Genomic DNA, 13,056 nt, shown 5'->3' on the forward strand with positions numbered 1-13,056 from the left:
GTCTCGTAGATTAGATTATGAATAAAAGAGCTGAGATTCATTGTCCATCAAGTGTTTCTTGGCTCCACTAATCAAACAGCAATTTCGAGTTTGATTTCTTCTCTCTCATATCCTCCCCAGAATCTATCGTAGCCTATTACTTCATGGATAGGCGTTACGTAACATTAATTATATATCTCACGTACGGATATATCACTGTCTTGTAATATCGAACGATCAATCATCGTTTCGATCGTCACGTGCTCGTATTCTTGAAATGCTAAAAATTGAAAATTATAATCGAGATAATCTCGACCAATTAGATTTCTGATACGCTTCACGTGAGGGAAAATGCATTTTAATTCGCTTCGTCAGATAAACGGATAAACATAGTGATTGTTTTTAGAATACTGAGATCTGAACTCGAGATCATATATCGATTTTTGATTGTTAGCAATTATTCTAAATTGTACTTGATTGATTGACAATCGATTTGCATCCCTATGGGTTCTTCTTCGATTTTTGATCTTCAGAATATCTTCGGTTTGCGCACGCCTGGTTCATCTAGATCCGATCTCAGTCGCATTCAGATTTGGCGAACGCATGCGTATTGGATCGCGTTCATCGTCAGACGTCGCCGCATTAATATCATTTTCCTCTTGTATTTACGATCGGCGATGACGGCGATGACGACGACGGAAAGCGGAGACAGTCGTGATGTGTCAAACGCAATCCATGTGCCAGTATTGCTTTTACGTGTATTGCTTCTCGAGGAGAAACGACTGCGTTTAGTAGGGACGATCGTCACCAAGGTTCGTCAATGAAGTTTGGCAGATTTGATTTCGGATCCCTCCGATTTTACTGTCGATGGACAGCCAGCGGCCTGATCTCGCCTCGACCACGATCGGTGCATCCTCTCCTCTCCGACGACGCGCGATCACAGAATCCTCTTTGGACCGCAAAAATTCCTTTCCTGGCCACTCGACTTTCCCGACACTTGACTGACGACCTGATCCTCGATTACGCAATCGCGACAGATCGGTACCACGCGCTCCGCAGGCGTGTCACTGTCACGAAACGACGGCGCCGCGAGAGATCTCGTTTCAGGCAGCATCGCACGAGAGCAACGCACGAGGTAGAGGCGTCTCGGGCGGCAGCACGGCATAGTTCATCCCCCGGACGATCGAAACTACCCCTAGAATCCGCACGGAGATACTCGCGTTTTGCGCCTGCGTGCAAATCCGACGCGCCAATTTCTCACTCGGCTTGCCAAACGGTTATTTTTACGAACTCTTAATAGACGTTGTCACGTCTCGTCGAGATGTACAGGGTGTTTCGAGAAGATGAGTTATGATTATGCACCTATTCACTGAATAAGTTGTGAATAAAAGGCGGTATTCAATCACAATGGATTTGCAAATTGATTCTTTCAAAATAAATAGCGATTTTTTTCGTTTCGAAAGTATAAATTATCCATCCGTGCTTTTATATATGTTATGTGTGTTTATGATATTAAAACAAAGGGAAAATACAAAAAGCACGTTGTAAAACCTACTTCAGATAATCTGCATTTTATATCATATCTCAGAGTGAAAATTTATTTATAATTTTAGATAGAATTCCAATCATCTAAGGTGAATTTGAAAAAATGAAAAAAATAATTATTTTCACAAACGATAAATAACACATAAGCAGTTTATTTTATCGAAACAAAAAGTTATTTAAACGAACTTATTTACTTATTTATATTAACCAAATGCTTTTTATATAGTTTAATAAGCTACGACAAACTTGCAAAGTTGAAACGCCCTATATACATCTCCACACTTTACGTCAATATCTTATTATTAACGCTGAAAAAACACGAAGAGAGGCGTGCAATCGTGTGCAACTCGACTTATTTTATACGTCATGTATCTATTCTGACATTTTATATTACGCTTTTTATTAAAACATAAGAAGCAAAGAAAAAAAATTTAATATAAAGAATGTAATGCGAGAAGAAAGTCCGTTATTTGTTCAAAATTGTCGAGGGGTTTGTTCGTATAGTTAAAAGCGGCAAGATATCTTTTCATCGATCCCTTTTCATCCCTACAATTTTACTCGTGCTAATTTGCACGTGGAATTGCTTACGCGGTTCAACCGTAAATCGTATTTATATAAGATCATTACTTTCTACATGCCGGAAGAGTCATATTTTTTAAAAGCAACGATTGAATCGAATAAGGAGAAACTCATGGCCCGTGCTAATTTATTGAATTTTGTGAGGCAAGGCAGCCTTTATTAGCGATTATCGTAACATAACGGATATGTATTCCGAGGCGTCTTTCAAAATTTCTATTCCTTACAGTGCTCTCTTGGAATAATAATCGTGTAATGAATTTTTGAAGAGATGATTTTTTTTTTTTTAATGAGATTGTGTGGAGATCATGGCTTTTTAAAACTTCTTCTGACTTGAACATGCAATGAGAAAATTGGATTCTCCTTTGAATACGCTGGTATTTATATGAACGTTTATATCAAGATTTTATTAAATAAATATAACACAGCTTTACATAGAGAAAAACTATTTGATAATACTGTGACTTTATCGATTAATACTTGATCATAATAATGTACACATACGTTAATCATACATTAAATCCAAAATTAGATCGAGCTCGGATATCGCCAGACACGCCCGTACCGGCTTAACATTTTTCGATTTCCTCTTTCGACGATACTTCCGGCTTTTTCGCTATTCGATCAAAAAATTAAAAATCGCAGTCGTCTCGCAAAACGATATCCGCGTCGATAAAGATATATTATACGATATATGTTATAATAGTCAAAATAAGCGGCCAGGCATGGTGCAAATATTTCTTCTTGGACATCTTCTAGGTGACGAAATATTATCTTACTAAAGACACCAAGAGATGTTACAAAATATAAAAAACGAGGTACATTAGGTATATATATGTTTGTCCACACTTATGTAATTACGTATAATGAAAATATATATATATATATATTTTTTTTTCTTACTCTCTATCTTTATTTAGATCCAAGTACCGTTCGATAATTGTACCATGTAATAATTGACGTACCACATCGATTGCGTCGCCGCTTATTTTATCAAGAAGCAAAATAGCTTCAAGAAGCTAATAAACCCTTTTCCAATAGGGCGGCGAAATTTTTGATCCATCTCACTATCTCATTAATTGCCACTCGTTGACGAATTTCTACTTAACCCTTCAGCGCGAAGAAGCAGAAACTGTTCGTATATTTCTACTGTAGGGTTAAGTGACAAATATAGAAATTAATAAATCATGTCGGAAACTACGTATTTTCTATGTTGAAAGACGTAGAAACTAATATAAAACTTTAAATTTTATTATTAATAAGTGACAGAAGAAAATAGAGAAAGAGGAAACTCACTCAAAAATTAGTCAAACTGCAAAATTTGCAAGATAAAATTAAAATAATAATATTCTCATACAATTTAATTCTTAATGAAACACAATAAATAAATAAAGTAAATAAAAAAAATATTTGATGTGCATTTGTGATAGTATTAAACTATTGCTCGTTACATACATAATAATAAGACGTGTCAAAATTTAATACAATTCAGCGCGTTTTACTTTCATTAAAAAATGCAATTATCAAATATTTACAGATTGTTCGAACATTAGTGTACACACCGTTTTATCTTTCTTCTCCTATACGTGATTTTCAAAATGTAAGAGGTTCGAGAACGCGAATGCTGAGTAATCTTAAATAAAGATAATAAATTTTCTCGCGTTTACATGTTCTATTGTCGATCATATGACATGTGGATAATCAGTAGTTTTATCAGACCTTATGAATAAAGCGAGTATATTCCATCTCTGCGCAGATATTAAACTGGCAATTACACTTCGTTTTTATTTTCGAATTTTATTTCAATTTCGAATTTGTATTGCATTTATTGAAATTTATATATTATTTGCGCAGGAATTTGAAGATTTTTACTGAGTTTACTCTTTGGCCTGTATTGAACTCTTGATAGATTACGACCAAAAAAAAAAGAAAAAATGGACAATCGGTATGAGACATCGCAGTATATCTCGAATGACATTAGCGTATATTTTCCCCATAAGCATTATGATCAGGCTTGGGAAAGTTAGTTTTTGAAAGTTGTTATCGTTACTCATTATCAAGTTAAAAAAATAATTAGTAAATACTGATTTTGAAAAATAACTTATCATTATTTAAAAAGAAACAATTCATTACTTTTTTCGTTACTTCTTTAATAAATTAAACTCTGAAACAAGATCAAATTAAATAAAAAATTATCTTTATAATATTTTTTTATATTTGTAAAATTATATTTGTAAATTATCAATAGAAATAATAAAATTTTTTATCTTAAATTTGCAAGCTCACAAAAAATTTAAGAAGAAAGATTTTAGAATACTCAAAAAACAAATAAAAGGATTATGGTTTTCATTAAATTCATTAATGCAGCCAAATTTATATTTCTTTTGTATCTTCTTAATATGTTATGTTTACAAATTTTTAAAGATCGGTATTTATAAAGTCTGTTCTTATACTATATATACTACATATAATACGACTCTGTGATTAGTTTATAATACCTTAAAATTATTCTTAAGACAGTCTTAAATATAACAACAGACCATGAATATCGATCAAAGATTAAACATCAAAAATACAAAAAGCTATATATTAATATATAATTAAGTTTAAAATGTAAAAAGTAACGATAAAAGTAAGTTCAATTCGTTATTGAAAAAATGTAACTATGTTATCGTTACAGTTACTACAAAAAAAATAACGCCGTTATCAATCCGTTACAAAAAAAGTAACTGTAACGATAATGACGTTACAAGTAACGTGTTACTTCCCAATCCTGATTATGACTTATAATTAATGTGCGTAAAAATGAATCGCGACGAGTGCTTATATTGCCATTATTCCTTGCTATTACTATATGCACAACAAACATGGAGAGAAAAATTTATATAGACAGCTATGTGCTAAAATTTACATTCTATAATGAAAGAAAGTGCTGCTTTTCTCATTAATTATAGGATAACGAATACATTCCAGTAGGCAAAGAAATTTCAGCACATTTAGAATGAATAAGCGTAATTTAAATTTATTTTTAGTCTTTTGTTCAGTAAACAATAATGAATATCTGTTGCATTTATCATTTAATTATATTTTCTTTTGTTTCCTTATCATTAATCTGAAGTTTTAATAAAAAAAAAAATCTTCGTATACACAAAATATGATATGTGCTATAGGAGGAAACAATTTTGACTAATGATAGAAACAAAAGATGACATAATTAAAAAATAATTGCATTAAATATTTTTATTAGTTAATAAACATAGCCTTGAAAACAAATTGAAATTTCTTCTCGTATACTAGAACTTATTTGTCACTTTATAACTTAGATAATAATAAAAAAAGAATATATTTATCGCTAATCACTTCTTAAATAACAGTAAAAATAATTTCTTCCATTTTTATCGCTCAAATTTAACATATAGCTTCTAATCGCATTGATACTTCTCTGGTTTTTAAACAAATCTTCGGCAAACAGAAAAAATACTCGGTTAACTAAACCGGTTTTAAATTTTGGTAACCCTTTTTTGGGAAGAAAGAGGAATATACAGATATACATCTCTGTATACATTTGGTTTTCAAAAGGAATCTCCGACAGAAAAACTTATTTTTTCATGATCTCTCTTTTAGAAAAAGCATTGTAATAACAATATTCATTTCAAATATATCGAATATCGATGAATGAGCAGATCTCCGATAAACCAATACTCTAAAGATAGCAACTGTGCTTCCAATCCGCGATTCTCACTACGCGTCCATAAAGACGCAAAATACTCCCGAGAATCTTCACAATATGAATGCTCCATTTGGATTCTTGTAAATATGTTAAAAAATATAATCTTGCACAGCCGTGTGCAATGTAAGAGACTGCATCCGAAACGCATGGAGTCGAACATTCATTTCAATTGCACTAACACCATGAAGTAAGTCACCACGGCTCCCAGTACCTATGGAATTTTTAAAAAATTGTTAATTACATTATTCCATTATAATTACATTATAATTAACAGAACATTAATCAAAATTTCTTAATTTCATTATAGAACTCATTATCGCAGAATCATTGAGCGTGAGGAGAAACTCGATCTTCGAGATAAATAGAAATAGATTTAGTCTTACCGAAGCGAAGAGATCTAAAGACACCGTGAAGAATTTCGCCCCCGATATTGACATAGCTTTCTGGCACTGTTGACACACGATCTGTACGAATGTTTTAGCTTCCTCCGACCCGTCATACCAATGACAAGAATAAGCCGCCTCCATCACCGAGGTGCTCTAAAGAAGAAACAAGATTCTTATTAGACGCATCGCCGAACATTGCATTAAACATATAATTTTTTTTTTTAAATTTCCATTTATTTTTATCTTTTTCTTTTATAAAAATATATCATTTTAATAAATTTAAATTTCAAAAATCGTTGAATTTTTCGCTTCACGTACGCACCTCTTCTATCAAGCGATTTCCGAATATGCAGAACAAAAAGACCTGGCCGAACGTGTAGAGCACGTAGCCGATCGTGGAGGCCGCATATACGTTTATACCGTTCACCTGTAGCATTTAAAACTCGAACATATTAGTATGAATACTTAATTCCTGATATATTCGAGTCTGCATTAAGCCATCGACTTCGCATTACTTGCTTTACTAATTTATAGGATCGATACGTCATTTGTTCAGGTCCTTGAAAATAAAAGTGACCAGCTAGCAACGCACTCACCTTCGTCGCTTGGTAGGCGAGCAGCGTTAAAGTGATGGTCGTCGTTAACATGTGGAGCAAAAGCGCGAAACCGTATGCATCCCCGACCGCGGTAACCAATCTACAACGTGATCGTTAAAACAAGAATTAATTATCATTAGCGCTAATTCGCCAAAAAAAGGGGGGCTAACCCGAACTGTCCACGGGTTGGCTTATGCCGCCATTAAAAGCGCTGTTGACGGGCAATTCATGAAAGATGTATTCTTAATACCCGTTCCTTTGTCCATAGGTACACCACCCTTGATTTTCATACTAAACTAAGTGATTAGAACTAAGTTGTATGAATGTTCGCTTCCGTTTCACCACGTATATCCTATTTCGCCGACCGTTCGTCGAGTTAACGTTATTTCCCCGTAAGTAAATGATCGATACGTCGAAACGCCTTGAAGAAAATGCGTTAGTCTATACAATGTCATACATTGTCGCGAAGAGTCACATCCGTGAAACATACGTGGAAATTTGTAATGTAATTTTCGAGTAAGGCCGTTCTTCTTCTTCTTTAAAATTTTGAAGGATTATACATGTATCACCGATAACCACATAGTCTGCTATGTGAAAACTTCATCCCCTAGACTATTTAGTTTACTCCTAGGACATGACCTTTGTTGCGGTCAATATCTCTTACGTCCAATATCGCAAAAGTGACACGAGTTTCTTATTATTTAAATAATAATAGCTATTATAACAATTTTCAATCAATTTGTTTAAATCTTTTTTAGGCTGTTGCTGAAATTGTTAAGAAATAATTTTTTTAAAAAATTTGAAATAAAAGAGAAGATCAGAAAGAGCTTTAAAAAAATTTTTATGTGCTGATTCTTGAAAATAGACTTCTGAAAAATGACACGAGATTTAATATGTAGTAATCAAAATTGCAACAAATAAAGTATATTTCAATAAAAAAAAAAAAAAAAAAGAAAAAAATGTGCGTTGAAGAATATTGAAAATAACAATGGGGTATTCTTTATTGATAAAATCGACATGTGACATGTGTCGCAAGAAACAATTCGTTCGATAATACCACGTGGGTGTGAAACATATGTCTATAGGGTGCGACTTGTGGGCAAAAATCTGTCGTCAAGCGTGTTGGCAGGTGAACCACGTGTGCGCACGTTACGCGCACGTGAAACGTCGCGGCGAATACGCTCCCCATGAATCGCACAGTCCGTATAACACACGACCCCCGTTGCGGTCAATATCGCGCTTTCTTAGAATAAATACTTCACCACCGTGGGAACACGCACATCCCGTGCCAGTCGACGAGTGGCTTCGGCACCCCCGCGAACCTACAGGAACACGGCATCCGTTCGCACCGTTCTCGCGAGAAAAATTTTTTTTCTCAGTGGACAATCAATCTTGCTGTCATTGATCGATATTCCGCATACTCACAATTTTATGAAGAACGACGTACATCGTAATTCGTAAAAAATAATACGTTTTTTTTTTAAATTAAAATTATATTATTTACATTAATTATCAAGTTATAAATAAATGTTGGAAATATGTTGTATTTATTTTATTTATTTTTAAAGAAAATAAATACGTGGTATTGAAATTCAAAGATTTCAAACATTTTTGTAAGTTCTCTTAATTAATTTCAACGCACTGAATGCCACGTGGATTTCAAATAATTTTATCAAAGTCTAATAAAAAATTACATGTCCGTTACTATTATGGAAATAAGCTGTTTTAAAAATATATTTATTTGTCTTATTTATAACTAATGATTTAGTAATTTTTTTTAATATTGTTAAGTATTTTACATATAAGTATTTTGAATATTGTTAAGTATTTAGCGCAATAAAATAGTATTATTGCATTACTCTGATGATTTCAACGTTTAATAATATTTAATATTAATAAATATTATAAAATTATCGAAAGATTAGAAATCAATTATAATAATTATTCAATATCTATGATATATATATTTCTATGATATTTTTAAATTTGTCTTATCCCCTTATTTTTTTATCTATGATGAAAAAATTGTGCTGCTTTTACTTCACTCATGTAGTATTAATGTTAATTTCACACATTTCATAATTATTTTTCTACCGTATTGATGTATCTCGTATTGAATAATAAATATCACTCTCGAAAGACAGATCTGAAACGTGTTTATGCATATACTAAAATATTCACGACATGATGTTTGGCCGCGTACGCAACTTTGTCATGCGCGCTTTTTAATAATTAAGGGAGTGGTTAGCGCGTCTTTCTCTTCATGGGGTCAATATAATGCTGACTATATACTAAATACTTTACATGTCTCATACGTGTTATACAGGATTCTGGGTCACTAGTTCACACAAGATGCAGATGACTTTCAAAGAAATGATCCGTCGTTCAGTCATAGCGAAGGAGTCGTATGAATTAACTATACATCTTCAGTGGATAAGTAGAACACGGGAGGGGGGGGGGGAGGGAGAAGGAGAGAGAGAAAGAGAGAGACGGTCTCACATCTCTCATCACGGTATTCGATACTGAATCTTTTATCTGGTCTTGATGCTTTATGTCTTATGATTTCTTTCTATATAGCGAGAAGTTAATTCGATTGACATCACGGCTAGTATCGTTGGACTTAGGTAGGAATCATGCACAATCTAACAAGAGTGACTCACCTGACAATATGCTTATGTCTCTCCACCCAATACTTGATCGCGCTCCTGACGAGCATTTCTTGCTTCTTCGTTAATCCATTTGGTCCTACGCCACCATTGAAGGTCATACCAGCGGTCGGACGGAAAGTTGCTGTGAAGTCCTGCCGATTGCTGTATATGTTACGAAGATCGAGATCCAGCATACTGTCGCCTTGAGGTGCTGGCGGTGGTGGCTGATTGTTCTCCGATTCGCGAAGATGATCCGCGCTACCAGCCTATGTGAGTATAAAAAAATCTCGTTGAGACCAATGGAAATTCTAATCAGGCGAATACGAGTTTTTTCAGATTTTTGCATCATTTATTTGTTAATTGACTATTTTATTGTAAATATTTCAAATTACTTTGTCATGCTAAAATCGATAAAATAAATTGTAAAATAAATACAAAGCTTCTTTTTTTTAACCGAAATTAACTTGAACTTCTCGAAAAATATAATTTTAGATTTTATAAAAGAATAAAGAATATAAAGATATTTAAAAGAAAAATTTTTTATGGCTAATATTCGTGGATATTCGACAGACCTTAAAGAGTTCACTGCTGTTCGGAACCACTGTGTCTAGAGTTGCACTCAATTCCATGAGAGGTTTCATGATCTGTTTCAGGTGCTGTAGCTGTTCGCAGGCAAACAATAACCACGAACAGAAGAGAACATCTAATGAATTGGCGTTAATAAGCATAAAAAGCACCCAATAGAATTGGTATATGAGTACCAATATATGTGTTATTCCCTTGCCGGCGTTGAACGGATAGAACGAACGGACCAACAATTGCGGTAACTAAATCGTGAGAAAAAGGGTTTATATACATAGAATATTATATACATAGAATTATATACATAGAATATTATATACATTATATACATAGAATAAACTAATACTCTCAAGTGTAACTATACGCACAATATAGTAAATGAAATATATCATAGAAAAAAAAAATAAAAAAAAAGAAAAAAAAAGAGAAAAATATTTTAATTATACATTATATAACTTATTTTAATCAAGTTCTACAATTTAGATTGAAATTATATATTATTTTAATTGTGTATTATAATTTTTAAAGATAAAAAGGTAAAGTAATTTTGACTTAAAGCAGTACTTCTCGAGTTCAATAATTTTTAAAATTTTTCTTACTAGAACAAGTGCAATATGTTTTATATTTAATAAATTTAGATTATTACCTCAATAATCGTTGTCTCGTTCGTGACCGGATCCACGACTTTTCTAATCGGGTGCTCGAAGAAAGTCAGGATGGTCCAAGCTATCGCGGCGAGAACGGTGGTGACACCGACCAAAAAGAGCAGCAGCCTCATCTTCTTCAGAGCGATCGCGTGATATCTCGCGTTGCTCTCGGCGAAGAGCGGATGGGAATTCGGATTGTTCCATATCGCCCATGTTCTATAGAAGTACTTGCTCCTTACGGCGAAATAAACGATCTTGACAATGCTGTGCGTGAAAAAGAGGAGGGTGATCGTGTTGGCCGTGAGATCGTCGACGTCGGCGCTCTCGATTATCAGATTCACCGCGCACAGGCCAAATTGCAACAGCAACAAGAATAGATTCACCTGAAAAAGACAGTGTGTTTGTGTGTGCTTTCCCGGAGAATTACCACAAATGTGGGACCCCCATTCAACACAAATACCAAGAACAATAGTTGTTTCAACAGCGTCGATTATTAAAATTGTTAAAACATCAAATTATTGAATATATTATAATTTTCTCTTTTTTTAAATCATTTTTTTATCATTTTGTGCTTTTCTGGCCATTCTTTATTCATTCTTTATTATATTGCTGTATAACAGAAGCTTGTTTAATTTTTATTCAAAACATCGTCATTGTAAGCTAAACGATCTCGAAAGCTTCGAGTTTGATTTGGGATGGCAATTAAATTAAATTTTGTATCGATGTGAGTATAATATAGATACTTACGCAGCAGTACACTTTATGCAAGTATTTGGACGAATTATCATCATAATAATTGAATACGAAATGCCCAAAAATTTTCATGACCCTAATGTTGGGCGCAAGGTCGGCCACCAGGCCCTGCTGCTTCCCCTTCATCATCTACGAGCAAACGAAACGAGCTACATATCGTTTTATCATAAAACTGCTGAACACTTTATTGCACAGAATTGTTATTGGAATTTTTTAGCAACTTTATAACTCGCGATTGATTGTAATTCACACCTAATACACATTGTGGATTATAGCATCTATCACCAAGCCATGCATAAAATGATGTGCAAACGAAACTTCTAGAAATGTATAACTTTTCTGCACAGAATATATACACCACCGATTATGCGTTTTACCATAAATATACCATAAATATATCATAAATATACCATAAATCGCAAAAAGACGCAAATATTTAAAGAATTTTGTAAAGGTTTTTCTATATTTTAAATAAATTTTAAACTTTTTTTTTTAAATTTGACATTGCCAAATGATACAAAATTTAATAGAATAATTTCCCGTTTAAATACATGTTATTCGCATAGTTTCGCATAATTTTCAAATAACACATAAAACACATCCTAATTTTATCAACACTTTTCAAATATTTCTTGAACATGTTTTGTATTTCTTTATGCTTTTTTATTCGAAAAGCACGAAATCCTACCTTGGTCGCTTTGACTGTCCAAGATCACAGATGTCTGAAAGCAAAGAACCTTGTTGGTTCCGCGGCCGATTTACGATGCGGCCTTCAACGCCTCGCGATTACGTTGCAGCAATCGTGCCAGATATATCAGAAGAACGAAGAAGAGTAAACTAACTAGCCGGCCTGCCATCAGTCGTCGTTTTATGATTCGGGTTCGTTGTGGGTGAAAGCTCGTCTTTTCGGCCGAGGCCTAGGTATCCTCTGCTCTCACCTTCTTGTCCCAACCTCCGGTTATGACCTGACCGCCACCACTACCCCATCGATGAGGAACCCCTTCCAATAGGGTAGGTACCAAACGTGGACCAATCGGGGCCCGGTAACCAAGCGCAGACCGCTCCGTCGCGTTGCGCGACGTTCCTCCGACGCCATGTCGCTTCTTGCGCCGTCCTCGAGTACTGCACGGGGGGTCTATAAGCCTCTTAATAATTCAGATACACCGCCGCCGTGCTCCCTGCAGTTTTCAACGTAAAGAAAGTTTCAACGAAGAAAACAATCCAAAGTCCCAAGACGTCTAGAGCAGTGGTTAGCAACTGGTGAAACGAAGCTTCCGCTACGATCTCCGTATTGCTCGTGGCTCGTGGCGTCGATTCCTGGAAATTGTTCTGAAATACTTGGCGAGTCCCTTATTACGGGATTCTTTAGTCAATATTGGCAATAATGTTAACTGGAAAATCGTGTCTTTCGTTTTATGATTGCATTAATATTCGAATTTGAATAAAAAGTTTGGTCTAATTTACAAAATGACTCTTATCAATCTTCGTTCTTTTTATTCATTAATGCAAAATTTATGTTTCCTCAAAGTATTTCTGTCAAGTAATTGTTATGTTATTTTATATGTACAAATCTTGTATATATATATATATATATATATATATATATATATATAT

At 34.0% G+C, this 13,056-nt stretch overlaps 1 protein-coding gene across 1 annotated transcript; it reads right to left on the reverse strand.

The window, feature by feature from the left end:
* Positions 1 to 5,095: 5,095 nt before the first annotated feature.
* Positions 5,096 to 12,489, reverse strand: Orco (odorant receptor co-receptor). The gene is made up of 9 exons (XM_011634408.3): positions 12,131 to 12,489; positions 11,437 to 11,571; positions 10,689 to 11,072; positions 10,033 to 10,287; positions 9,473 to 9,726; positions 6,813 to 6,912; positions 6,539 to 6,643; positions 6,214 to 6,369; positions 5,096 to 6,041 (listed from the first exon to the last, which is right to left on the reverse strand). Exons 2-9 carry the CDS (start codon positions 11,569 to 11,571, stop codon positions 5,991 to 5,993), a joined length of 1,440 nt encoding a protein of 479 aa, XP_011632710.2. The 5' UTR covers positions 12,131 to 12,489; the 3' UTR covers positions 5,096 to 5,990.
* Positions 12,490 to 13,056: the final 567 nt, after the last annotated feature.

The sequence above is a fragment of the Pogonomyrmex barbatus genome, unplaced genomic scaffold (genome assembly GCF_055798465.1).
Source record: "Pogonomyrmex barbatus isolate J1 unplaced genomic scaffold, ASM5579846v1 scaffold10, whole genome shotgun sequence".
Classification (NCBI taxonomy): Eukaryota; Metazoa; Arthropoda; class Insecta; order Hymenoptera; family Formicidae; genus Pogonomyrmex; species Pogonomyrmex barbatus.

Bases quoted from the DNA above. Each gene is read 5' to 3' on its own strand.
- Orco (XM_011634408.3), bottom strand. From the start codon at position 11,571: ATGATGAAGGGGAAGCAGCAGGGCCTGGTGGCCGACCTTGCGCCCAAC. The intron at 6,644-6,812 runs GTGAGTGCGTTG...TAAATGCTACAG, and splicing joins TCGCCTACCAAGCGACGAAG to GTGAACGGTATAAACGTATA. The intron at 6,042-6,213 runs GTAAGACTAAAT...AAAATTCCATAG, and splicing joins CTTTAGATCTCTTCGCTTCG to GTACTGGGAGCCGTGGTGAC.